The following is a 27,370-nucleotide window of genomic DNA, read 5'->3' as shown; positions in this document are numbered from 1 at the left end:
CTCCATGAACCAGTTTCAATTTCTCCAAGAAGCTCCCCTTGCATGGTCCACCACCTCAGGAAGTCCAGGGGATGAGTTCAAAGGCCCTTTTTGTGATAGCAATAGCATTTAGACTTATATACCATATCACAGGGCTTTACAGCCCTGTCTAAGTGGTTTATAGAATCAGCCTCTTGCCCCCAACAATCTGGGTCCCTCATTTTATCCATCTCGGAAGGATGGGAGGTTGAGTCAACCTTGAGCATGGTGAGATTTGAACTGCCAAATTGCAGGCAGCCAGCAGTCAGCAAAAATAGCCTGCAGTACTGCACTCTAACCACTGTGCCACCACGACTCATCTATCTATCTATCTATCTATCTATCTATCTATCTATCTATCTATCTATCTATCTATCTATCTATCTATCTATCTATCTATCTATCTATCTATCTATCTATATCTATCACAATAGCATTTGTTTTTGCAATAGCACTTAAGACTTGTTTACTGCTTCACAGTGCTTTACAGCCCTCTCTAAGCGGTTTAGAGTCAGGCTATTGCCCAGTGGTGGGATTCAATTTTTTTTACTATCGGTTTCGTGGGCATGGCTTGGTGAACATGGCATGGCTTAGTGGGTGTGGCAGCAGAAGGATATTGTAAAATCTCCATTCCCTCCCAATCAGCTGGGGCTCGGGAAGCAGAAAATAGATGGGGGCAGGGCCAGTCAGAAGTGGTATTTACCGGTTTCAATTCAATTCAATTCAATTTACTTTATTTGTATGCCGCCCTTTTCCCTGAAGGGACTCAGGGCGGCTCACAGTTCAAGGGAGGGGAAAAACAGACAAAATTACAAAACATAAAGACCATACACAGTTAAAACGCACAGCAATCATACCATTTGAGTGGGGCAACAAGTCTTTAGCCCCAGGCCTGTCGGAACAGCCAGGTTTTAAGGGCTTTGCGGAATGCCTGGAGCGTGGTGAGGGTACGAATCTCCACGGGGAGTTCGTTCCAGAGGGTCGGAGCAGCCACCGAGAAGGCTCTCCTCCGGGTAGTCGCCAGTCGACACTGGCCGGCTGATGGAATTCGGAGGAGGCCTAGTCTGTGGGATCTAATTGGTCTAGTGGAGGTAATTGGCAGTAGGCGGTCTCTCAAGTACCCAGATCCATTACCCTGAAGTAGTTCTCCAAACTACTCAAATTTTCCACAAATGGTTCTCCAGAACTGGTCAGAACCTGCTGTATACCACCTCTGCTATTGCCGCCAACAATCTAGGTCCTCATTTTACCCACCTAGTAAAGATGGAAGGCTGAGTCAACCTTGAGCCGGTCAGGATCGAACTTCTGGCAGTGAGCAGAGATTAGCCTGCAAAACCTCATTCTAACTACTGTGCCACCACGACTTCCCATTCTCTCTGACTGCTCCACGCTTGTCCTGAAGGCACATGAGTGGTTGGCGGAAGAAGACGGCCATCCCAAGTTGAGGTTATAACTGATTAGAACTGCCAGATTGCAGGCAGCTAGCAGTCAGCAGAAGTAGCCTGCAGTACTGCACTCTAACCACTATGCTGAGATTCAACAGCACAGTTCTTCAGAGGAGAGAGCTATTGCGCCCAGCTACTTAAAGCAACAAATGAGTTCTGCGTTTAATACGTATCTCCTGCCATATCAAAAAAGACGATTTAATAACTTCAGGTGTTTTTCTTCTTCTTTAGGGCTGCAACCAAGCCTTTTGGAAAGCACATGCAGTTCCCAATTGTATGCCTCAAACTAAGAACAAGGATCTTCGCTGATTCTTGATTGCAGGAAACGCCTGGGAGAGTGATTATTTTATGCCTGAGAACATGCTAAATTGGGTGCATTTGATTTATATTTTCCCTGAACAGGCTGGGTTGACTTTTTCCATTAACTTTGGCCTGCAAAATATATGCTGGGAGTGCCAACCTTCGCATTAATAAAATTAAATATCCTATATGCTTCTTGACTTCTCATTTAGGGACAGCTCTTATCCCCTTCATTCCACCCATTGCTCAGCTACCTGCTCTGGCATAAAACTATTTGTTTTCATGCAGGTACAGGGAAAGACAGAAGGGGTTTTTTCCCCATGCTTGGCCTGCATCTAGAATTAAGGAGAAAGATGGTTCCAACTTAAAACAGGTGGTGGCAGCACATCAATTGAGAAACAGTTGTTTCTACCAAGGAGATGGGCTACAGAATGACTGTCCAATTAAGGAAAGGGAGCTAGATGAACCCAAAACCACAGAACGGGGTGATCTAAGTCTGCATTAAATATTACTCTTAGTCTTCTCATCCTTCCTATCACCCATCTCCTCCCACTTATGACTGTATGACTGTAACTCTGTTGCTTGTATCCTTACAATTCAAATTGATTTTTTCCTAGTATGATTCGATTGCTTATTTGTACCCTCTGACTATCATTAAGGATTCTTGACGAATGTATCTTATCTTTTATGTACACTGAGAGCTTATGCACTGAAGACAAATTCCTTGTGCGTCTAATCACACTTAGCCAATAAAGAATTATATTCTATTCTATATTCTATTCTATTCAATTCCATTCCATTCTATTTTCTATTCTATTCTATTCTATTCTATTCTATTCCATTCTATTCCATTCTATTCCATTCTATTCCATTCTATTCCATTCTATTCCATTCTATTCCATTCCATTCCATTCCATTCTATTCTATTCTATTCTATTCCATTCTATTCCATTCTATTCCATTCTATTCCATTCCATATTCTATTCTATTCTCTATTCTCTATTCTATTTTCTATTCTATATTCTATTCTATTCCATTCCATTTTCTATATTAGCAATAGCAATAGCAGTTAGACTTATATACCGCTTCATAGGGCTTTCAGCCCTCTCTAAGCGGTTTACAGAGTCAGCATATCGCCCCCACAGTCTGGGTCCTCATTTCACCTACCTCGGAAGGATGGAAGGCTGAGTTAACCTTGAGCCAGTGAGATTAGAACTGCTGAACTGCAGATAACAGTCAGCTGTAGTGGCCTTCAGTACTGCACCCTAACCACTGCACCACCTCGGCTAGAATATTCTATTCTATTCTATTCTATATTCTATTCTATTCCATTCCATTCCACTCTACCCTACCCTACCCTACCCTACCCTGTCTCTGAAGAGAAAAGTATAGCCTTGAATACACCCCTGTTTATTATTATTCAGCAAGCTCTACTTTTCCTTTGATTGGTGGGCCAACTTTCCAAAGGAGCTGTCTTCGTTTGAAAGGGCATTATTTCTGTCCAAGTGGCAATCTCATTTAGATATGGTTCATACTATTAGAACTGGGCGCTTATCCCAGAGGGCCTGAAAACAAAGCCATGTTTCCCTTCCCTTGAGAAAGCAAGGGAGGATAAGGTTTATCCTCAAACATTCTGTCCTACCACTTATCGGCCTTCCCACTGACCATTTCAAGCTGTCTCATCTGCGGCTCCTGAATAAGTGGGGACATGACTCAGCCTTTCTTTGGAAGGTGGAGATGGAACAACTTTTTAGGGGAGACATGATAGCAGTGTTCCGATTTCTCAGAGGTTGCCACATAGAAGAGGGAATCAAGCTATTCTCTAAAGCACCTGAGGGCAGGACAAGAAGCGAAGATGGAAACTAATCAAGGAGAGAAGCAACTTAGAACTAAGGAGAAATTTCCTGGCAGTTAGAACAATTACCTTATTTTTCAGAGTATAAGATGCACCTTTTCCCCCTCTAAAAGAGCGTGGAAATATTGGTGCGTCTTATACACTGAATACAGTCATTTTTGGCCTTCTAAAGCCCCACCCGTGAATCCCATTTTTGTGAAAAATGGGCGAAAACCGGCCATTTCTTTGCAAAAACGGAGATGTTTTTGCCTTCCTCCACCCCCAGCAGCATTCTGCAGGCTTCAACAGGGGAAGGCAAAAATGAGCCAAAATGGACCATTTTTTTCCTTGTCCCCCCCCCCCCCCCCCGGAACACTCTGGAAGCCTCCTAAAGGCTATCCACGTCCATTTTTGCAAAGGGGGTGGGGTTTCAGGAGGCCAAAAATGCTGTATTCAGTTTATAAGATGCACCCAGATTTTCACTCTCTTTTTTATGGGAAAAAGGTGCATCTTATACTCCAAAAAACACGGTACCTCTTTGAAACCTTGGTGCGTCTTATACACCGGCGGGTCTTGTTGTCCGAAAAATACAGTAATCAATGGAACAACTTGCCTCCAGAACTTGTGAATGTTCCAACAGTGGAAGTTTTTAAGAAGAGGTTGGATAACCATTTGTCTAAAGTGGTGTAGGGTTTCCTGCCTGAGCAGGGGGTTGGACTACAAGACTTCCAAGGTCCCTTCCAACTCTGTTATTCTATTCTGTTCTATTTATAACTCAACAAAGTTTGGCGTGTGCTTCTGAAAACTTGACAATTTTCTCTAACAGGCCGACTTCTAGATCAGCCTCTCCCTCCAGCTCAGGTTTGCTGTTATTTCCATGCATGTGGGTATGAAATCATAGGTTCTGCCAGTTAGCTTCTGGCTCCAATGGGTGAGTTATTACAGTGGAGGTGGCTGATCAATTGGAAAAAGATCCCACCTCCCACCATCCTGTTCCCCATTCTCCCAATCTTTTAATTGGTCCGTCGTGTTTTGAATTTTGTATTCACTTATTTATGTTTTTAGTTTATAGTAGCTGATAACCAGGCGTTGCCCAGGTATTTATTTATAGGGGGGGGGGGAATGTCCAGATCAAATGTAATTTATAATGTTTGATTTTCCCCCTTATCAGAGGGACCCCCATTGTGGAGTACTGTGAAGCCATTACCAGGGCAACTCCACTGCGCTGTACAGTAGAAGCCATTTTACGGCAGTACAACAGAATCCATTTTAAGGCACAACAGGCTGTAGCTTAACAGAACATAACCCACCCACCCCCTGAAGGGCATTAGGGATGTCTTACCCCCACAGTATTTGTTTCCAGAGAGTAAGTCATCTGTGTACCAAGTTTGAAATTGCTCAAGGCGTTTCATACGAACAGACACACACACACACACAGCTATTTTTATAGATAGATAGTTTTGATTTTTTTTAATGATTGTAAGATGCCCAGGATTACCTTGAAGTAAAATAGGCAACCTATAATTTTTTCTAAATAAATAACTATATTCTTCAAAGCTTAAAGAGGTGGGAAAAAGAAAGAAATTAGAGTAATAGAATAATACATTGTCTGGGAAGGACAAAGGCAGCCAACCAGTTCCATCTCGTGTGGTTCTGTCACTTCCTCCCTAATTCCCCAGGGCTTCCTGTCTGAAGATGTTTACTTCAATCCTACCGTCTAATCCATCTCAGTCACTTCTCCTTTAACGTAGAAGAACAGGAGGCCTTGAGGCTCTGATGAAACATTTCTTAGGCTTTAATTTCTTCTTCCTGTGCAAAACTAGGCTAAGCTAGTGGAAATCCACCTCTAAGTGAGGCCACAAGGAGTAAGTCTTCAAAGGAGGACTAGTGGTCCTCCTTTGGAAGAGGATATACCATGGGTCTACCATAAGGTCGAAATGATATCTATAAGCCTGCCCTTCTGAGACCAGCTAGGTGGCAACAACTTATTGACCTTGGCTGGTCTTCATGAAAGTAGGGTAGCGGCCCACCAGTTTACCACATGGAAGCCACAGGGAAACCCCACGCACCAAGTTAGATTGCAGTGCTATGTGTCATCATCTTAAAAAAAGATGGTGACCCACTTCCTCATTACTCTTTAAAACAAATCGGTAAAAATGTCTCTGTCAGGCCCCCAAGAATTGAACTCAACCTGAAGACGGCCTTTTTATCCTTTCCCTCCCTTCTTGCAAAGAACTCTCTGCTCCAAGAGGTCTCAAATCTCCATTTGATTCCTAAGTTGGTGCAGCTGAAAAACCACCAACATCGCCCAATGTTGCTTCCTAAGTAAGAAGTGAATTTAATTATCCACTTTCCACCTATATGTTAAGACCAGGGTGAAATTCAGAGGGTTCTGACAGCTTCTGGAGAACCGGTAGTGGAAATTTTGAGTGGTTCAAAGAACCGGCAAATACCACCTCTGGCTTGCCCCGGCGTGGGGTGGGAATGGAGATTTTGCAGTATCCTTCCCCTGCCACGCCCATCGATCCACGCCCACAGAACCAGTAGTAAAAAAAATTGAATTTCACCACTGGTTTAAGATCCATGCAATGCTCTGGATTTGAAGAGCAAAAGGTGTTTTGAATTCAATTCTTCCTCCTAGGAAGTACGTGTGAGGTTTGCAACACATCATTGCCTGTCGAAGCCAAAGTTCTGCTCCAAAGGTTACCACAAAGGTACTCTCCAATCTTCATCCTCCCTTTAATGACTTGCATTACAGATGGACAACTCATGGTCCATGTCCTACACATAGCAACAAAGCACCTCATCTGCAGCTCTCCAAGAGCAGAGTAAGCAGGGCTGAACATTTCAGATCTGCTCATTTTATTGAGGATAGGGACAGAGGTGGTATTTAGCCGGTTCTGACCTATTCTAGCGAACCAGTAGCGGAAATTTTGAATAGTTCGGAGAACCAGCAAACACCACCTCTGGCTGGCCCCACCCCTGATCTATTCGCTGCATCCCAGCTGATTGGCTTAGTCTTCTTTTGTTGCCCTGCACAGGAGAATGAAGGTGGAAAGCAGTTTAGTGGGGTGAGGTGGGAAGGGAATGTGGATTTTGCAGTAACCTTTCCCTGCCATGCCCAACAAGCCATGCCCACAGAACCGATTTTGAAATTTTGAATTCCACCACTGGGGAGGGGGCATCAGGCGAAAATACATACTGTAGGCTTGAGGCACTTATACATATTAGCACCCCTTAAAGCTAACCTCCCCAAACTCAGCCACATTTGCCTTGGAGAGGCCTACGGGACAAAAAGCATCTCTTTAGCTCCAAATCATCCCTTTTACCCTTGAAAAATCTTCCCCAAAACCAGTTCTTCAATAGAGGATCCAAAAGGGTCCACTGCCCCTGTCCAGTGAAAGACATTGCTCCCCCCACAATTAAGGCTTACCAAAACAGAGCGGTGTTTTCGGCTTTTGCTTGGGGGTAGCCACACTGACCTGCAAAGAAAGGAAATGGAAATGGGCTGCTGATGCGGTTGCCTGAGTTGTTTTAATCTTGGTTTTAGAAAGGAGATTGTAAGCCAGAAGGGGTGGAGTCAAGAGAGGAATTAACCTGGAGTCCCACAGTCCAACCCCTCTAGAATTCTGTTAACTCTTTATCGAGCTCCAATGTAGTGCTCTACATACATCTAATCTAGTTAACTATTAGTTAACTAGATTCTTGTGTATAGGCACAAGCAATAGATCAGCTTAACTGGAACTTGACAAGTGGTCCTGCCCTGACAGAGACAGGCTGTTTATGCATTTTGAGAGGACCACATTCTCTCTCCTGCCAACATCAACATCCCAGTCCTGTTGCACCTAGAGAGGGTGGCCAAACCTACTGCCACTAATTTAAGAAAGAGTTCGGCCTATAACTGAAGCCAGTTACAGAGCAATGAGGTGAGAAAGCTGGTGAGATAATTAACTCAGTCCAAAGAACAGGTCTAGTGACTTCCTTCTCCAATTCCTTTTATCCTCAATTTATTTTGCTCACTCTTTTTATCGCATCCTACCTCTACGGAGTTCATGGCAGGATATAAATTGCAAAAATCAGTTCCAACAAATGCATGCATGTTGGCCATTTATTTTTTAGCTTCACTTCCACAGGCTGATCCTTAGCCATCAAGATGATGAAGAACCTCACTTGTATGATAAAGTGGGCTCAAAATATTGAAGAACCAATAATGTTGGATACATGGGAAAGAATATGGGTAACAAATGTGAAATTCACACAAGCTCAAAATCTGAGAGAAAATTTTTACAAGATGTTCTATAGATGGCATTTAGATCCTAAAAAGCTGGCTTCTATGTATCCGAATGTACAGCCTAAATGTTGGAGGTGTGGTTCTCTCGATGCTACATATTTTCATATATGGTGGACCTGCCAAAAGGTTAAGGCATTCTGGATAAAAATATGGTGGATTATGCAAAATATCTTTAAAAGAAGGATAAAGTTTACTCCTCAGTTATTCTTATTAGGTATATGTACTGATTTTACAGTGGTAGAGAGTAACTTGATTCTGCACCTAATAACGGCAGCAAGACTGTTGGTGGCGCAATACTGGAAGAAGGAAGACCTGCCTACAACTCAAGAATGGACATTGAAAGTTACAAACTTAGCCGAGATGGCTAAAATATCGGCATATATTAAAGATCACTCGAATGAGAGATATAAACGAGACTGGAAAAAATGGATTGACTATATACAAAATAAATACGGGACCAAGAAATTCCAGTTAGCCTATGCTTAAGATCAGAAATGATTTAAATTGTTTAAAATTAGTTTAGCAAGAAGAAGCTAAGGTCAATGTAGAATGTCATTAATTTCTTTATTTCTTTTTTTTTTAAAATAGATTTTAGACTGTGTTTGTTAAAAATCCATACCGTGTACGGGTTCTGGGAAGTCGGGGGGGGAGGAGGAGGGGGGTTGGGGGGGAGGGTGGAGGGAGGGAGGGGTATGCATTAGGCTAGACAAGAATTTGGTGGTAAACTAGAATTATTTTGACATACAAAAAATTGTACTTCGATGTCTTACTGATTGAGGAATGATGAAATGTTTGTTTTAAAAGAAATAAAACTTTTGAACTAAAAAAAAAAAAGATGATGAAGAACCTCAATCTGAGGTAATCAGGTTGAGGTTGCTCATATTTTGGCCCAGCTCTTTGAACATGACAAACCCTCTGAAGTGAACTCAAAGATTTCTTTAATTAGGAGTAGTGGCAGCCCAGCAAAAAAGTTTCTCTCTCACCGCAGGCTAACACGTCTGTCCGGCAGGGAGATGAATAGTAGGGAGATGAATAGTTGTCTGCCATATCTATTCATCTCTGCCCCCTGCCTTTTATCCCAAGAACTAGGCTGGGGCTTCACTAGCACTGGTGGCTCTTCCGTCCCAAGGACCAGCCCATAGATTTCCACTGCTCTCCTTTCCTCTGCCTTCCATGCATCAGGCATGGCACCCAGCGACCTGGGGGCTGTTGACTCTCCATCTGAGGGCTGATGGAAGGCCCAGGCTCTGCCTCTGTCTAACCCTAACCCTAACCCTTAACCTCCTCCTCCTATGATTTGGCTGCTGGAGGGGCCGTCAGCTGACAAGCCACAACACTTCATCAGTTGAATGGGTAAGGATTAGCCTATAGCAGCGATGGCGAATGTTTTTTGGCTCGCGTGCCATAAGGGGGGGAAGGGAGGGGGTGTGTGCATTGGTGTGCTGCACCCATAATGCAACACGGGGGGTGCCCGTGTGCATGCGCGCATGAGAGGCACTCTCCCCCATTTTTTGCATGCTTTTTTCGCTCTCCCCGGGCTCCAGAGGCTTTATAGGAGTCTGGGGAGGGCGAAAACAGCCTCCCCCACCCTCCCCAGAGGCCCTCCGGAGGCTTTAGGGACCTTCAGGAGGCTTCCCTGAAGCCTCCAGAAGACTAAAAAGGACCCTACGAGCAAACCGGAAGTGGCTTCCGGTTTGCTCGTAGGACCGGTTTAAGCCCTCCGGAGGCTTCAGGGAAACCTCCTGAAGGTCCCTGAAGCCCTTGGAGGGCTTAAACTGACCCTACGAACAAACCGGAAGTCTGTTCCCGAACTTTCGGTTTGCCCATAGGGCTGGTTTTTTGTGCTCTGGAGGCTTCAGGGAAGCCTCCGGAGCCTAGGGAGGGCGAAAAATGGCTTTTAAAAAGGCTGAACTCAGCTGGCCAGCACACGCATGCACACTGGCCAGCTGACAGGGCAACACCTTGCGTACCCTGACTAATGGCTCTGTGTGCCACCTATGGCACGTGTGCCATAGGTTCGCCATCCCGGGCCTATAGTAATCAATAATCTTCTTTCCTGAGAAATAGCTTCTTTAAGAAACATATGTACTTTTCCTATTCCTGCGTAATGCTTACTCAGCTTCATGTCAGAAATGAAAAGACCTGTGCTTGTGAGACACACCACCACCTATCCATCCTGGCCAAGCGTTCTCCTTACTGAGTTATATGTTTGTTTAATTATGAGGCAAAGAGGTGGAACTCTTAAAAACACAATTACAAAAATTATAAGGACCAGAAACTCAGGGGAATCATTAGGACTAACAATAGGTTCCCTGGGGTTGTCACAAAACTCTGTTGTAACCTTACCTTAGAGATATAGGTCAGTTGTAGAGATCCTACTGCTTTTGAGCCTACAGCCAGATTCTGAAATGAAAGTTAAAAAAAAAAAAATTAACTGCCCATCCCAGGGATGGAGTTCTCACTTTGCTTATTTGGAAGTGAAAGGCGACGTCCCTTTCCAATCAAGCTCAAGTGTTCCTAACTTTCTGAACACACAACAGTTTTCTTGGCAGTAACACAGATGTTGTGGTGCTTTAACATCCACAAAAATAAAATCGGAAGTCCGAACTTCCGTTCAGTAGTAGCTACACTCCCTGGAGTTTGACCTGCGGTATTCATTGTTTGCCCTTCAGCTTTTTCAAGAAGTGAAGGATGGCTGTCAAAAGATCCATTTCACGTTATCGAAGGTTTATCCCAATTTATCTGCAATGTGAAATTATCTGGTCTAGAGCAAGGGATGTCCAACCTTGGCAACTTTAAGACTTGTGGACTTCAACTTCCAGAATTCCTCAGCCAGCAAAGTCTTAAAGTTGCCAAGGTTGAAATCCCCCTGGTTTAGAGTCATACCTTGTTCTGGCCATTGATAGTCTTCTGAGACCATCATTGTAACTCTGGAGCTAGGTACACAGCCGTTAATTTTTTCACCTCCAATAATGACTGTAACTATCTCTTTCGGAAAACTGCACTATGCACTCTTTAACTCACACAAGGTTACGCTTCCCTTCCTTAGCTAATCTGTAGGGGGAAATGAGTAGAAAAATTGGAGTGCTATTGCCAATAAAGTTAAATACTTGAATCAGTGGTTGTTTTTTTTTTAACTCTGGCAACTTTAAATTGGGTGGACTTCAACTGCCTTGGGAATTCTGGGGTTTGAAGTTCAGCTCTCTTAAAGTTGTCAACATTGAGCAACATTGATTTTTAGACAATTCTCATTTTTACCCAACAATGGTGGCTAGAGTTGGGAATTCTGAGAATAGCAATATAAGCTAATTGCTGGAGCAGGTTTAAAATTATCGTCCTTTTTCCTAAGATAATGGAGAACTGTGGGGTTGGTCACAATTTTGCAAATTCAGCTTTTGCAAATAAAAGAACTTTTCTCTTCATTCCAGATTTCCCTCCCCAAATATTTAGGCTACCAGGTTCAGATAGCCTTCAACTTACAACAGTTCATTCAGTGGCTGTTCAAAGTTACAACAGACAAGGGACTTATGATAGTTTTTCACACTTACGACCAGTGGTGGGATGCTGGGAGCACCAGGCACTGTTCTGGTACGGTGCTCCGGAGGGCCCGCTCTCCTTACCGCTATTTGAGCCGATCGGGGCTTTCACGCACGCGCACAGAGCATACACCTGCACAATGCTCCGCCGAGCAGCTGGAGCATCCAGGGTGGTAAGTACGCATGTGTGTGCTGCACGTGTCCTGCACGGATTCATGTAGTGGATGCTGGGCCCCATTGCAGCGTATTTATGACAGTTGTAGTGTCCTGGGGTCATGTGATTCCCCTTTTGCGATCTTCTTACAAGCAAAATAAATGGGGAAGCCTGATTACTTAACAACCATGTCATTATGAATCACTTAACTGCAGTGATTCATTTAACAACTGTGACATGAGCCATGGGGCCCCAGTGGTTAGAATGCAGTATTGCAGACTAACTCTGCCAAGTGTCAGCAGTTCGAGCTTGACTGGCTCAAGGTTGACTCAGCCTTCCAACCTTCCGAGATTGGTAAAATGAGGACCCAGATCACAATATGCTGACTCTGTAAACCACTTAGAGAGGGCTGTAAAACACTATAAAGAGATATGGAATAGAATAGAATAGAATAGAACACTTAGTGATAGTCATAGGTTACTAATAAGCAATCAAATTATACTAGGAAACAAATAAAACAATATCAATTTTAAAGATACAAGCAAAATGGTTATAGTCATAAGTAGAGAGAGATAGGTACTAGGAAGGAAGAGAATAATAATAATAATAACATAGTTGGATCATAAAATGCTTAGAAACAACTGGCATTAGCAAAAATATTACATCCTTTACTGAAAAGGCAATGAAACAATGGAGAACTGAGTTGGCAGTAGGGAATGAGAGCTACGGACTGGTTAATATCAAGCGAGGAATTTTCCAGGGCGATTCACTTTCACCTCTTCTCTTCATCATCGCAATGATCCCACTATCAGTAATCTTAAAAAAAATGAAATTAGGCTACCAAACAGCCAAAGAAGCTGAAAAAATTTCGCATTTACTATATATGGATGATCTGAAACTCTATGGAAAGTCAGAAATAGAAATCCAATCATTGACAAATACACTCCGAGTATTCAGCACCGATATTTCAATGCAGTTTGGCATGGATGGCATAGTTAACTGGACACAAGCTGATTTGGACCTTTTGGACCGAAAAACCAGGAAACTAATGACAATGCACTACAGTTTACATCCACGTGGTGATACTGATAGACTATATCTGCCCCGAAAATCAGGTGGCAGAGGATTATTACAAGTGAAGCAAACAGTTGAAGAAGAAAAACATGCACTGGCTGATTATTTAAAAGAAACTCAAGAACATCTATTAATCGAAGTAAAGAACAAAAATCTACTGAAGGCCCAACAGACAAAACAAGAATACAGAAAAGATGTGATAAAATCAAGAATGGAGAGTTGGCAGAACAAAGCACTGCATGGTCAATTTCTGGAAAAAATAAAAGATAAAGTGGACAGTGAACAAACTTGGTTATGGTTAAAAACAGGTACATTAAAGAAAGAAACAGTCACTAATCCTGGCTGCGCAAGAACAAGCTATCCGCACAAATGCCATTAAGGCCAAAATCGAAAAATCCTCTGATGATGCCAAATGCAGACTTTGCAAAGAAGCTGATGAAACTGTTGATCACATACTCAGCTGCTGTAAAAAAATCGCGCAGACTGATTATAAATTGCGGCACAATTCAGTAGCACAAATGATCCATTGGAATTTGTGCAAAAATTATAATATTAAAACAGCAACAAACTGGTGGGAACATCAGCCTGAAAAAGTCACCGAAAATCAGATGGTCAAGATCTTGTGGGATTTCCGTATACAAACCGACAAAATACTGACGCATAATACGCCAGACATCACACTGGTTGAGAAAAATAAGGTCACAATCATAGACATCGCAATACCAGGTGATAGCAGGGTCGCCGAGAAGGAACATGAAAAAATCGCAAGATACCAGGACTTAAAAATTGAAATTCAACGACTATGGCACAAACCAGCAGTGGTAATTCCAGTGGTAATTGGCACACTGGGTGCTATTCCAAAAGCACTGGAATTACATTTGAAACAGTTAAAAATTGACAAAATCACCATCAGTCAAATGCAAAAAGCCGCACTGCTTGGATCTGCACGCATATTACGAAAATACGTTACGACGTCCTAGGCCCCTGGGTGGGGCCCGACTAGTAACCAATGCCAAATCCGGCGAAACAACTGGCCGCTGTGATACAATTGTATAATAATAATAATAATAATAATACAGTCTCAGTAGATAATTTGACAGTGTTGTGGGATTAGTGGTTTAGCAGAGTGATGGTACGGGGGAAAAACTGTCCTTGTGCCTTGTTGTTCTGGTGTGCAGTGCTCTATAGCGTCGTTTTGAGGGTAGGAGTTGAAACCATTTATGTCCAGGATGCGAGGGGTCTGTAGATATTTTCACAGCCCTCTTTTTGACTTGTGCAGTGTACAGGTCCTCAATGGAAGGCAGGTTGGTAGCATTTGTTTTTTCTGCAGATCTAATTATCCATTGAAGTCTGTGTCAATCTCGTTTGGTTGCAGAGCCAAACCAGACAGTTATAAAGGTGCAGAGGACAGATTCAGTGATTCCTCTGTAGAACAGAATCAGCAGCTGTTTGGGCAGTTTGCGCTTCCTGAGTTGGCACAGAAAAAACATTCTTTCTTGTGCTTTTTTGATGACATTTTTGATTTTAGGTGTCCATTTTAAGTCCTGAGATATGATAGAACCTAGAAACTTGAAGGTCTCTATTGTTGGTACTGTGTTGTCTAGTATTGTAAGAGGTGGTAGTATGGGAGGATTTCTCCTAAAATCTACCACCATTTCTAAAGTTTTGAGTGTATTTAGCTCAAGATTGTTCTGGTTGCACCACAAGGCTAGTTGTTCCACTATATTGTTGCATAGACTTATAAGTATATAAGTCTAAGAATAGAGTTAGGAGGAGCCGAGGTGGTGCAGTGGTTAGGGTGCAGTACTACGGGCCACTTCAGCTGACTGTTATCTGCAGTTCAGCGGTTCAAATCTCACCGGCTCAAGGTTGACTCAGCCTTCCATCCTTCCGAGGTGGGTGAAATGACGACCCAGACTGTGGGGGCAATTTGCTGACTCAATTTGCTAAAAATCTGTAAACTGCTTAGAGAGGGCTGAAAGCCCTATGAAGCGGTATATAAGTCTAATAAATAAATAAATAATAAATAAATAAAGTACTACTGCTGAGCAAAATGGAGCAAAACTTAACTGTCTCACTTAGCAACAGAAACTTTAGGTTCACTTGCGGTTGTAGGTCGAGTGCTACCTGCGGTGGCTCAAAGCTGGTAAATACTGCAAATGGTACACTGGTGTGCTCTTTTTTTTGTTGAACAAATAAGCTTCAATTCAGTTTCTCCCAGGGGGGCAGAGGCGCGGCTTCTCAGATAAAAATATTTGCTGCAGTTTTCTTGCCAAGATGCTCAGACAGACGAAGGTATCTGAGATGAGTCAGAGAAAACCACCAACTTCAATTTCCTCATTAGGAAAGTGGGATTACAATGAAGGGACATGTTATCAGCTATGGTGGAGGCGTCGAAGAGCCAAAAAATGTTTGGACATACAATAAGTAAATATGTACACTTATTCAGACGATTTTACAGACAAATATACAACTGAAACTAGAGACTTTTATTTTGGCCTTAATGGGCAGGCAGGTAGGGGAAAAAAGCCATGGAACTTTAACAGATGAACAGAGTTGGAAGGGACCTTGTAGGTCATCTAGTCCAACCCCCAGCACAAGCAGGAGACCCCACACCATTTCTGACAGATGGCCGTCCAGTCTCTTCTTGAAAGCCTCCAGTGTTGGAGCACCCACAACCTCCAAAGGCAATTTCTGTTCCATGGGTTGATTGTTCTCACTGTCAGAAAATTTCTCCTTATTTCTATGTTGAATCTCTCCTTGATCAGTTTCCATCCATTATTCCTTGTCTGGCCTTCAGGTGCTTTGGAGAATAGCTTGACCGCTCCTCCTCTCTGTGGCAGCCCCTCAAATATTGGAAGACTGCTATCCTTCTCTTCACTTGACTAGCCATGCCCAGTTCCTGCAACTGTTCATCGTATGTTTTAGCCCCCAGTCCCCTAGTCATCTTTGTTGCTCTTCTCTGCACTCTTTCTAGAGTCTCAACATCTTTTTAATAGTGTTGTGACCAAAACTGGATGCAGTACTTAGGTGAGGCTTTATAGAGTGGTATTAGTACCTCCCTTGATCTTGATTGAATCCCTCTGTTAATGCAATTTAGGATTGCATTGGCTTTTTGCTTTTTTTAAATACATGACTTGTTTTTTTAATGCATGACAGCTGCAGTTAGATGACTATATGCTCAAAAGTGAAAAAAAGTTGATACTACCCACAACAGAGGAGCGGTTGGTGAAGATGCTGGAACTTGCAAAGAGGGTTAAATTGGTTTCCTCTATTAGACAATGGCAATGATTCATGGCTGGCTGCAAATCCCTTACCAACGTTTTGCATGAAAACAGAAAATAATACACTTACGACTTTCAGTTTTGATTATTAGGGGAAAAAATAGATAATAGGAAAAAAAAGGAGCAGGCTGGTTTTTGTAATCATAAAACAAAAGATATCTTCGTAATCACACTTCTATTTGCTGCAAAAAGAAATCAGAAGTTTCTTCTTTCTATTTTTATTTCTTTCTATTTTGCACTTTTCACTTTTGGGCATGTCATTGTTTCACTGTAGCTGTCATATATAGAAGAAAGTTCCATTACGCCTAAAAGAAAACATCTGGTTTCAATTGTACTTTAATCTTTAAAATCTTCAGAATTAATATACGTTTCTGTCTTATCTTTTCTCAAACAGTCTGGAAAAATCACCCAAAGATACGGTCATTTGTCTACTTGCAAAACAATAGAATCAACATAATTGCATCACTTGGATAATTTTGCATTGTTGCAAATGAAGTAAATATGACTCAGCGGACATCATTATGTCAATCACCAAATTACCGAAAGGGACAAATCATGCCAATTACATCAATTTGGATTTAATGAACATTTGGATTTTAGAAGTCATATTTTTTAATGATTCATAAAATGATGGCTTTACTGTCTACTGAAATATACATACTTTAGGTTTACTTCTGCTTTCTGGCATATAAATCACACATCTAGATTATTTATTTACACATACATACATATCTCTATCAGAGATAGCAATAGCACTTATATACCGTTTCATAGTGCTTTACAACCGTCTCTAAGCTGTTTACAGAGTCAGCCTCTTGCCCCCAACAATTTGGGGCTTCATTTTACTCACCCTGGAAGGATGGAAGGCTGAGTCAACCTTGAACCGGTGAGATGTGAACTGCTGAACTGCAGCTAGCAGTCAGCTGAAGTAGCCTGCAGTACTGCACTCTAGCCACTACACCACCTCGGCTCTTATAACAAGATAATAGGTTATGAACTTTGACACCTATCTGGATGTCCTATAAACATTGTAGACAAGTTTAACTGAGCAGGGATCTATTTAAGTGCAATTAGAGAGTTGGATTTAAAACATACTCTCCATTTGAAAAACTGTCTGTTAAATCCAAATGTCCATTAAATCCAAATCTAATCTGATGGTTGACATAATGATTTCTCTTTGATATTGATTCTAAAGTTACACAAATAGATACACAAATGTATCTTTTGGTAATTTTACAGACTGAAACAGTCCTGGACAGGAACATACATTCATTCTGAAGATTTTAAAGATTAAAGTACAATTGTATCTTTCAATAATTTTGAGGGGAAAGGCAGTTTGAACAGAAAGTCATTTACAATTTTTGAACCACATGCATTAAATGCTTTCATGTGTCTGCAGAAATATCATTTGTAACTGGAAGTTAGTTCCATGAAAAAGTTGAAAAACAGACAGACAGAAACAGAGAGAGGGGAGGGAGGGAGGGAGGGAGAGGGGGGGAAAGGCATTGATAATCATAGCATTTAGACATATATTGCTTTACAGCTCTCTCTAAATGGTTTACCCCCATTTACCTCTTGCCCCGAACAATCTGGGTCCTCATTTTACCCACCTCGGAAGGATGGAAGGCTGAGTCAACCTTGAGCCAGTCAGAATCGAACTGCTGGCAGTGAGCAGAGATTAGCCTGCCATACTTCATTCTAACCACTATGTCACCAGTGCTCTTGAATGAGGGTTTTTAGGACAAAATGCTTAGAGAGAGTGACTCACCTGAGGATTGTCCATGTACCATAAAAGGCTGTTGATTTTGGTATCCAGGATGAAATACCGACGGAGGAACTTCCCACAAGTTTCATTATCCTCAATATCCAGGAATCCGCAAATTCGATTCTGACGGTCTACATAAGGCATTCCGAGGCACTGCTAGCATCCCTCTGCGAAGGGGGAGGAACAGAGAGTGAGGGCCAGGCCTTATGCACACCAAGACATCTTGCACTGTGCCAGTTCTTTAAAAATTCTCCCGAGCAGATCTGTGGTCATATGACCCACAGACAGCTTTGTGCATTGTGTTACAACATCAAGTGGCTTTTTTCAGGCTGAGCTTAGTGGTTAGGGGAATCCAGCCAACTGGGGGCTGCTTAATAAACCATGAATAAGCAAAACCATTCTGTTCCTTTTTCCTTGCTTAGGACTCCAAGGGGAAAGGAAAGGAAATCCACAAAGCAGCACGCAGGTTTGCTTCTGTGGGCCATATCACCATGTCAACTTCAGACAACAGACGGTTGTGTTGGTCTTCAGATTTCACATTCAGTTTCTCCTTCCTTTAAGACGCTACACATATGCAGGGATAATACCAGGGGTGGGCTGCTGGGGGTTCGGGAGAATCTCTAGCTAAGATTCTGTGCAATTTGGAGAACCCCCAAATCTGTTGTGGCCCAACAGCGGCCGGCTGAGCTATTGGTGGAATCTGACAGCAATAAACTCTATGGGACTGCCCTGGAGGCTGAGGAAGACGCTGGGGGGTGTTCTGAGTCAGAGAAGGGACTAGAGAGGCCTGCCAGCCACCAGGTGGCGTCTGAGTCAGGGAGGAAGAACAGAGGGAGGCTGTCCCTGACATACGTATGCGTAGGGCTGCGAGGAGGAGGGAGCAGCTTTGGAAAAAGGCTCACAGAAGGAAATAGGAACAGGTGGCTACTGATTGGCCCTTCCCAGAGAGCTTATAGGTGGGGTGAACAGGAGGGGAATTTTGCAGGAAACAACAATTTACTGATCCAGCCATAGAGAAAGATTGAGAGAATTTCATGAGTTCAAGCCTTGTTTCATAGAGATAGCTTTCTGGGCTCCCAGCCAAGGGGTTTCTTATCTCCCTCCTGAGTTGCGGCAGACAGCCAAGTCTGTGTCCATATATATTATAGAGGCTTGGGACAGAACAAAATCCCACTCCTGGCTGGCCCTGCCCACCCCATCCCTCCCAGGAGTCACCATGCAGCCCATTTTGGATGAAGGTAAATGCAGGGCACGTGCGGAGCCTCGAGGAAACGAAAAACGGGCCTATTGGAAGTTCAGGAAGGCTGGAAACAGGGTCATTTCCGGCCTCCAGAGCCTGGGGAGGCCGTTTTCACCCTCCTGGAGGTTTGAGGAAAGCGTCTGGAGCCCCGGGAGGGCAAAAACGGCTCCCCCTGCCATGGTGCAGGAGGTAGACTAGGCCACACCTACCAGGGCCACACCTAGCCAGCAAGCGGGCAGAGAACCCCTTGTTAAAAATTTTGAGGCCCACCGCTGGATAACACAGAGGATGACAAATTAAATCAGATTTAGGCGGTAAGCAGGCTACAATATTTTTATTTATCATTCTTAATTGGGGCAATGGCTGTCTATATTCCTATAGACCGGACAGAAATACGAACTATTTGTGCTGCTATCATTGTTTGCTGTTTAAAAGGCAAAAACAAAACAGCAGATCAATTAAAACATGGCTTTTCCCAGGCTCGAAATTGTCAAAATTCTTGACCCACAAAATATTGCAGATTGGAGCCCATGTATATTTGGAGGGCAGCTATGATGGAAAAAGCTTTTGAAGGAATAATTTCCATTATTAGCCTTCTCTTTTTTTTAAAAAAATCTATCTTATAGGCAGGCAAAGAGGATACATTCTGGAAACTGTCTGCCTAACTTTTAAAGAAAATAAACAACAGGGGCAGAAAGGAAGCGACAATAATCTGGATTTTGAGCCAGGCATGTGATATGAGTTTAATCCATATTCTCAAAAGTGCTCTTAACTTGTCGAGAAGGGATTAAAATGGATATATTGTGTGCTCCCTGAAGATACCAACCTATGAGAATCTCCCTTGGCACTCCATATTTTTTTTTACATTGCTTTCTTTTCTAAGCTTCCTTTAATACAATAAAGGGAAGCTGCCATGCTATAAAGCAAAGTGCCAACCTCTAGGTTACCACAACATAGTAGTTGTTGGGAAATGTTTTCATTTGTTCTCAGTATCTATTATAGCAAAAACATTTGGGGGGTGTTAGGGAGCCTCACCAGTTTATCTCCTGGTACATCAACATTTTGGGGGTCAGCTAAGTTCAACAAGGCAGCCATTTCTGAATAGCCAACTCAGGGCCAGCCATCTACCTAAGTGCTAGGAAAAATTCCACTCATTCCATTAAAATGCACGTGCTGTCCATATCCCCTAACGCAGTGTTTCTCAACCTTGGCAACTTGAAGATGTCCGGACTTCAACTCCCAGAATTCCCCAGCCAGCATTTGGGGAATTCTGGGAGTTGAAGTCCAGACATCTTCAACTTGCTAAGGTTGAGAAACACTACCCTAATGCTTGAGAGCCAGTGCGAGTGACCCGGAGCCAATCACTTTCACTAACTTCACCCATGAAGTTAGACTTGGGCGACAAACTGATTAGTCGCAACCAATGGATCACCTCTGGCTGATCTAGAAAAAAAAAGGAACCCTGCAGTTTGGGGAAAACGGAGGAGGAGGAGAAGGATAGTGGAAGTGCTGGTTTGGGATCAAAAAGACTCAGGGCTCCAGGTTCTCCCATTGATTGTGGAATTCAAGGAGAATGAGCTGGAAGGGACTTTGGAGGTCTTCTAGTCCAGCCCCCTGCCCAAGCAGGAGAACCTATACTATTTCAGATAAGTGACTGTCTAGACCAGTGACGGCGAACCTTTTTGGCACCAAATGCCCAAACTGGAACACATGTGCGCTGGAGAACTGGAAAACTGAAGAACAGCTGGCTGGCGTCCGCAAACCTGTTTTTTGGCCGTTTTTAGCTGTTTTTGAGGTTGTTTCCAGGCCATTTTGGGGGGCATTTTCTAGCCATGGCCTGAAAATGGCTTGAAAAAGGTCTGAAAAATGGCCTGTTTTTGTCTGCTTTTTGGGCCAGTCTTCAGGCTGTTTTGTGGTGTTTTGGCGTCCATGAAGAGCAGCTGGCCGGCGTACATGTGCCAAAAACCAGAAGAGCATGGTGCCGATGATGCATGTGCCCACCAGAGAGGGCTCTGGGTGCTACCTCTGGTACGTATGCCATAGATTCGCCATCACGAGTCTAGACTCTTAAAAAGATCCAGTGATGGGAGAGCCCACTATTTCTAGAGACAAACTGTCCTCACTGTTAGGAAGTTTCTCCTTAATTCCAGGTTGCTTATCTCCTTCATTAGTTCCCAAACATTGCTTCTTGTCCTGCCCTCCGGTGCTTTGGAGAATAATTTGACCTCCTCTTCTTTGTGGCAGCCCCTCAAATACTGGAATACTGCTATCCTATCACCCATAATTCTTCTTTTCTTTAGACTAGCCAGACCCAAATCCTGCAGCCCTTCTTAATCAGTTGCCAAACTTGTCTATCTAAGCAGAGGGTACGGTTAGGTGTGTTAAAATTTGGACAAGGTCGACAATTAAATCATTGCTCCTAACAAAGCTTCCTGACTGGTTCTGAGTAGATAGCAATAGCAATAGCAGTTAGACTTATATACCGCTTCATAGGGCTTTCAGCCCTCTCTAAGCAGTTTACAGAGTCAGCATATCGCCCCCACAGTCTGGGTCCTCATTTCACCCACCTCGGAAGGATGGAAGGCTGAGTCAACCTTTCAGCCAGTGCGATTAGAACCGCTGAACTGCAGATAACAGTCAGATGAAGTGGCCTGCAGTACTGCACCCTAACCCCTGCGCCAACTTGGCTCCTCACCATCCAATTTCATATTAGGAACTTCTAACATCCAGCTACGGTTGTACCAGTGGTGGGTTTCAATTTTTTTTAGAACCTCTACTGTAGGTGTGGTCTGCTTTGTGGGAGTGGCTTGGTAGACATGTGACCGGGTGGGAGTGGCTTGCCTGCCATGTGACTGGATGGGCATGGCCAAATTGTAAAATGTGGTGAAACTCACTTAACAACGCTCTTGCTTAGCAACCAAAATGTTGGTTCAGAAACTCTGGCATTGAAGTGTACAGGTCTTAAAGCTGTCAAGTTACAACCCTTTAGAAAAAAAAACCAGGGGTGTTCAAACTTGACAGCTTTAAGACTTGTGGACTTCAACTCACAGATTTTCCAGACAGCATAACATACTCTCTTGTAATCCCTTCCTCTTCAATCTCTCCACTTAGATCAGAGGTCTTCAAACTTGGCAATGGACTTCAACTTCCAGAATTCTCCAGCCAGCTATGCTGGCTGGAGAATTATGGGAGTTGAAGTCCACAAGTCTTAAAGTTGCCAAGTTGGGGGATCCCTGTACTAAAATAACAACAAAAACAAGCTTTCCATGGCTACAGGATGGCATAAATCACTTAGAATTATCTACCCTTAACTGTTCTATCTGATCTACTTGACTGAATGAGGTCAATACAATGCAACCTAGTAACTTTCAGTCTTTAATCCACAGGTCATTGAGGACAACTCAACGTTGCATTACGTTAAACTCTTTGGAGAAATGTGAGGAATCAGAGATCTTATTCTAACTCTCCTAACATTTGTGCAGCTTCTTAAATCTTGCAATCAGTGCATCATCTGGTATAAATCCCAGATAAATGTTTCTGAAGTAGTATTCATGAGAAAGTGGCTTGTCCAAGCGTAACCCGATGAATTCCTAGGCAAAATGGACATTGCAAATGGGGACTACTCAATGTATAGCCCTTCCCCAAGCCTTCCCCAACCATCACTATGATGGCTGGGAACTTTGCAAGTTGCGGTCTGATGCAATCAAAAGGCTGCCCTACACTGTACACATTCTTATGTTTGCATAGTTATTTCCTAGAAAAGATTGAAGAACAAACACTTTCAATGCTCTACTTCAAAGAATGTTCTGCTAAAGGTTTACTCAGGCTAAATCACACAGGCCATGTGATGGAGGACTCTAGGAGCCTGGAAAATATCAAGAATTCTGGTCCCCTGCAAATGTGCATGGCAGGAAGGCTTCGGAGATCTTTCAAAATTTCTCAAAATTTGCAGCGTGATGAATGCAAGGTCACAATCAGAATTCCACCCCTTGCACAATGAGTGAGAGGGTAATCATGATGTCATGCCCCTCTTGCAGATTTTGACCCCGATCGAGAAAACAACATATGATGCATTGCAGATTAAAATACCTATGAAGATGATTCAGGAACAATGCTCAGCACAATTGGCAGATCTTTAACCAGTGCAACCAGACATATCATATTTTTCGGAGTATCACACTCAAAAAAGCGGGTGAAAATCTGGCTGCGTCTTATATACTGAATACAGCATTTATTGCCTCCCCAAACCCCACTCCCTTCACCAAAATGGCCATGCATAGTCTTTAGGAGACTTATAGAGTATTCCTGAGGATTAGGGAGACCAGAAATGAACAAAAAACAGGCTGTTTTTTGCTCAATTTTGTCCCTTCCCAGCCCCCAGGAGCACTCTATAAGCTTCCTAAAGACTATGCATGCCTTTTTAAAGACAAAAAACGGACCATTTTTTGCTCATTTTTGCTCCCCCCCCCCAGGAGCACTCTACAAGTCTCCTAAAGGCGATTCATGTACTTAAAAAAAAAAACCAGAGCCGTTTTCGTGAAAAACGGGCTGTTTTTGGAAGGTTTGCAGAGTGCAAAAACTTTTTAAAAAAAATTTGCCTCTTCAAAATCTTGGTGTATCTTATACTCTGAAAAATGCAGTAAATTTTACCAGGTTCTGAAATAGCTTCACTGGTTGCCTGGCCACATGGGAGCTCTGACGCTTTGAAGTTTTACATAGCTGGGACACAATTCCAGAAGGTGTGTCTCTTTGTACCTTCCTAATATAACCTGCCATACCAACTTCCCAGGAGCCTCTGGTGCATGTAGTCTTGCCAGGGGATTTCACCATAAGAAGTCTTCTCTCTGATGGCCACAGGACTACAGAAGGTTCATTCCATTCCAATGTAGCTGGGGCCAATGCTACCAATTTTGTGCTCTCAGCCTTACAGCGTATTCCCTCCAGGTATTTTAAAGTTACTTTGTAATTTACATGTTGTTTTCTTTCCTTTAAAATCTCTACAGAAGATGCTTTACTGTACTGAAGTTATTCCTAACAGATGTGTGGCCAATCTGGATATGTCACCCCACTGATGGTCAGGGTTGATTCAGCTCATATACAGCCTTCTAGGCGATAGCACTTAGACTTAAGGGACACAGTGGCTCTATAGCTGAGACACTGAGCTTGTCAATCAGGAAAGTCGTCAGTTCGGCAGTTCGAATCCCAAGCATCGCATAACAGAGTGAGCTCCCATTATTTGTCCCAGCTTCTGCCAATCTAGCAGTTCGAAAGCATGTAAAAATGCAAGTAGAAAAATAGGAGCCACCTTTGGTGGGAAGGTAACAGTGTTCTGTGCGCCTTCGGCATTTAGTCATGCCGGCCACATGACCACGGAGACGTCTTTGGACAGCGCTGGTTCTTTGGCTTTGAAACAGAGATGAGCACCGCCCTCTAAAGTCAGGAATGACTAGCACATATGTGCGAGGGGAACCTTTACCTAACTAAACCTTTACCTACTTAGACTTATATACCGCTTCACAATCCTTTTCAACCCCCTCTGAGAAGTTTACACAGTCAGCCTCTTGCCCTCAACAATCTGGGTCCTCATTTTACCCACCTCGGAAGGATGGAAGGCTGAGTCAACCTTGAGCCAGTCAGGATCGAACTCCTGGCAGTGAGCAGAGATTAGCCTGCAATACTTCATTCTAACTACCGTGCCACCAGGGTTTCCCTTTCTCCCTGACTGTTCCATGCATGTCCTGAATACACATACTTGGTTGGTGGAATAAGATGACCATCCCAAGTAGAAATTATAACTGATTTATTTCTCACGGACTGCTAATCCTTGACTTTCATCCACAAATGGGACCGGAAAATTCATTGTTAAGCAGTAAAAGTCATTAACCCAAGCATCCGGGACATGCGTAAGTGCACTAACGTGCCCTATTGTCCCTGTCATTGTATTTTTATGTTATTTCTGTTTTCGTTTCTGTTTGACAAATGACAACAAATTAAAAAAATAAAATAAAATCGTGTCACCACACCCACTTTCGCAACCTTTTTTAGTTAATGGTCATCGAGAGAGACATGGTGTGTTTGCAACTTGTGACTTTCCCTGCCAAATTGCCCATTGAGTTTGCAGGATGGAAGATAGGTGGGATGGTCCCAAACGGCAATCATTTGACCCCGAGATGCTACAACTGTTGTAAATGCAAGCTTTACACAAGAGTGCAGAGAGACTGCAACCATCATAGGTGCTGTTATAACTTCAAACAATGGCTAATTGAACAGTCACAAGTCAACCTGCATTAAAAGGTTTATCCAGAGGGCATTTTTCAACTATTTCAACTGTATATCGGACATTAATATGATCGAGCAGCTCCAGAGGTACTTCATGAGAAGAGTCCTCCACTCCTCTGCTCACAATAGAATTTCCTAGGCCACCAAGCTCTAAATTTTGGGCTTGGATAATTGGGAACTGCTCCACCTGCGGTATGATCTAAGCACAGTACACAAAATTGTCTGCTACAACGTCTTGCTTGCCAATGACTTCTTCAGCTTCAACCACAATAACACATGGGCAAACAATCAATACAAACTCAAGGTAAACCGCTCCAAACTCGATTGCAGAAAATACGACTTCAGCAACAGACTGGTCAATGCCTGGAATGCTCTACGCGACTCCGTTGTTACATCTTCAAATCTCCACAGCTTAAACTGTCTACTGTGGACCTCATCCCATTCCTAGGAGGTCCATAAAGGGGGCGTGCATAAGGGCACCAACGTGCCTAATGTCCCTGTCCTACTGTTCCCATCTATTTGTATTTATTTCTTTTGTTCATATCCATGTTTATATTTATACCTGCTATCTTGCACATGTTTGACAAACTAACAAAATACAAAATACAAATCTATTACCTTTTTAACTGAAGAAGCCCAAATAGTTCTGCATAATAAAACAGTCCACAAGCAGTGGGGAAAGCCTTGATTCCTTGGGTTAACCCCCCTCCGAGCCAAGGGTTCATCTTCTTTGATTCTTCTGAAATTGCCAGGCATAAACTTGGCTACTGTATTCTACCTATAATACAAGACTCTCACTAGACTGCTTGTCTTCCCTTGGGGAACCTATAGGGGGCTAGTCCTAGGTCTCTTGCGATTATGCAGTGACTCAAGGCTAATTCCCCATTTGATCCTTTCTCCTTGCCTGGCTGGTAGTTTCCCAATGCAAACGCAAACCCACCGACTGACTGGCAGCTAGAGGGCAAGTCCCTAAGAAAATTCAAGACAGTTTCCCCTTTCTAAAGGACATTTTCGAAAAAAATCTATTATTAGACTATCCCCAAAACTCAGGGGAAATGTAAATTAGTCATTTTTGCTTTGCTAAATTATACAATAGCAGTTTGGGGTTTGTTTTTTTTTCATTTTTCCCTTCCATGTTTGGAGTTTCTCAAGGAATCCTTTTTCACACTGGTTCAGTGAAGCAAAAAGCAGAATGAGCAGTGTCAATTTGAATGTGATATGCTGAACAGAGGACAGAAAATGCACAGATCTGAATATGCTAATACAAATGCAAATGGAGTGCAAAAGTCATAAGTGTGAAAAATACTCCTAAATCACTTTTTTTCAGTGCCTTTATAACTTCAAGCAAACTGTTGTAAGTCGAGAACTATCTGTATTATTTCTTAAAGTAGATCAGTGGTTGTTTGAAACAACAACAACAAAAAATCAGGCTCTCAGCTCTTTAATAGCAAATAAAGAAGTTTTATGTCCAATACCTTCCTAGTAACCAAGATAAAGATTTTTTTAATAGTATTTATATACATAAGTCATTCCAGCATCAACTTATGGATATGCTTATTATACAGTAGTGGCCAAAATTGTGAAAATCTTTTGGGAAAAGTGTACAGTATTTTGAGGTTTGGAGTGGCTAATAACCACCTTTTTTTTTTGGAACAGTACCATAAAATTATACATTATTGGAAAGATAACTGACATAATCAAGAATGTAATTTAACAGCTTTTATGAAGGATTTGCTATCAGAATAGCAGTTATAAAGAAGAAAAGTGAAACGAGATATGCTAAAATTATCATCATAGAAAAAAATGAGATATACAAAAATTATCACGTCAGTTAATACTTAGTTGGGTAACCTTTAGCATGAATTATGGCCTTACAACGTCTTTCCATGGAGTAAACCAAGTCTTTTAGTTCTGCATCTGTTATCAGGTGAAACCAAGATTGAATGATTGCTTCTATTAACTGGGTTTTATTGCTGGCTACATTTGTCTGTAACTTTTCATAGAATACAGATAATTGAACAAACCTTGTTGCATTACATTCGTGATTAAATCATCTTTCCATTGATATATAATTTTATGGTAATACTCCAAAAACAAATGGTGTTATTATGTAGGAAGTTAGCACCCAGGCCTCTCCTAGAAAAATGAAA

At 42.5% G+C, this 27,370-nt stretch overlaps 1 protein-coding gene across 2 annotated transcripts in view; it reads right to left on the bottom strand.

Annotated features, from left to right (window-relative positions):
* PLEKHA2 (pleckstrin homology domain containing A2) overlaps positions 1-27,370 on the bottom strand; it is a 101,766-nt gene that overhangs the window by 41,837 nt on the left and 32,559 nt on the right. For both annotated transcript variants that reach the window (XM_032230022.1, XM_032230023.1), the window contains exons 2-4: positions 17,705-17,868; positions 10,235-10,291; positions 7,031-7,079 (exon numbers count right to left, since the gene is read on the bottom strand). In XM_032230022.1, coding sequence (XP_032085913.1) covers positions 7,031-7,079; positions 10,235-10,291; positions 17,705-17,845 — 247 coding nt within the window. In that variant the 5' untranslated portion in view covers positions 17,846-17,868. The remainder of the gene's footprint in view (positions 1-7,030; positions 7,080-10,234; positions 10,292-17,704; positions 17,869-27,370) is intronic.

This window comes from Thamnophis elegans, chromosome 13 (assembly GCF_009769535.1).
Source record: "Thamnophis elegans isolate rThaEle1 chromosome 13, rThaEle1.pri, whole genome shotgun sequence".
Lineage (NCBI taxonomy): Eukaryota > Metazoa > Chordata > Lepidosauria > Squamata > Colubridae > Thamnophis > Thamnophis elegans.
Note: the sequence above shows the minus strand (reverse complement) of the source record. Positions and strands in the feature narration are given on the sequence as shown.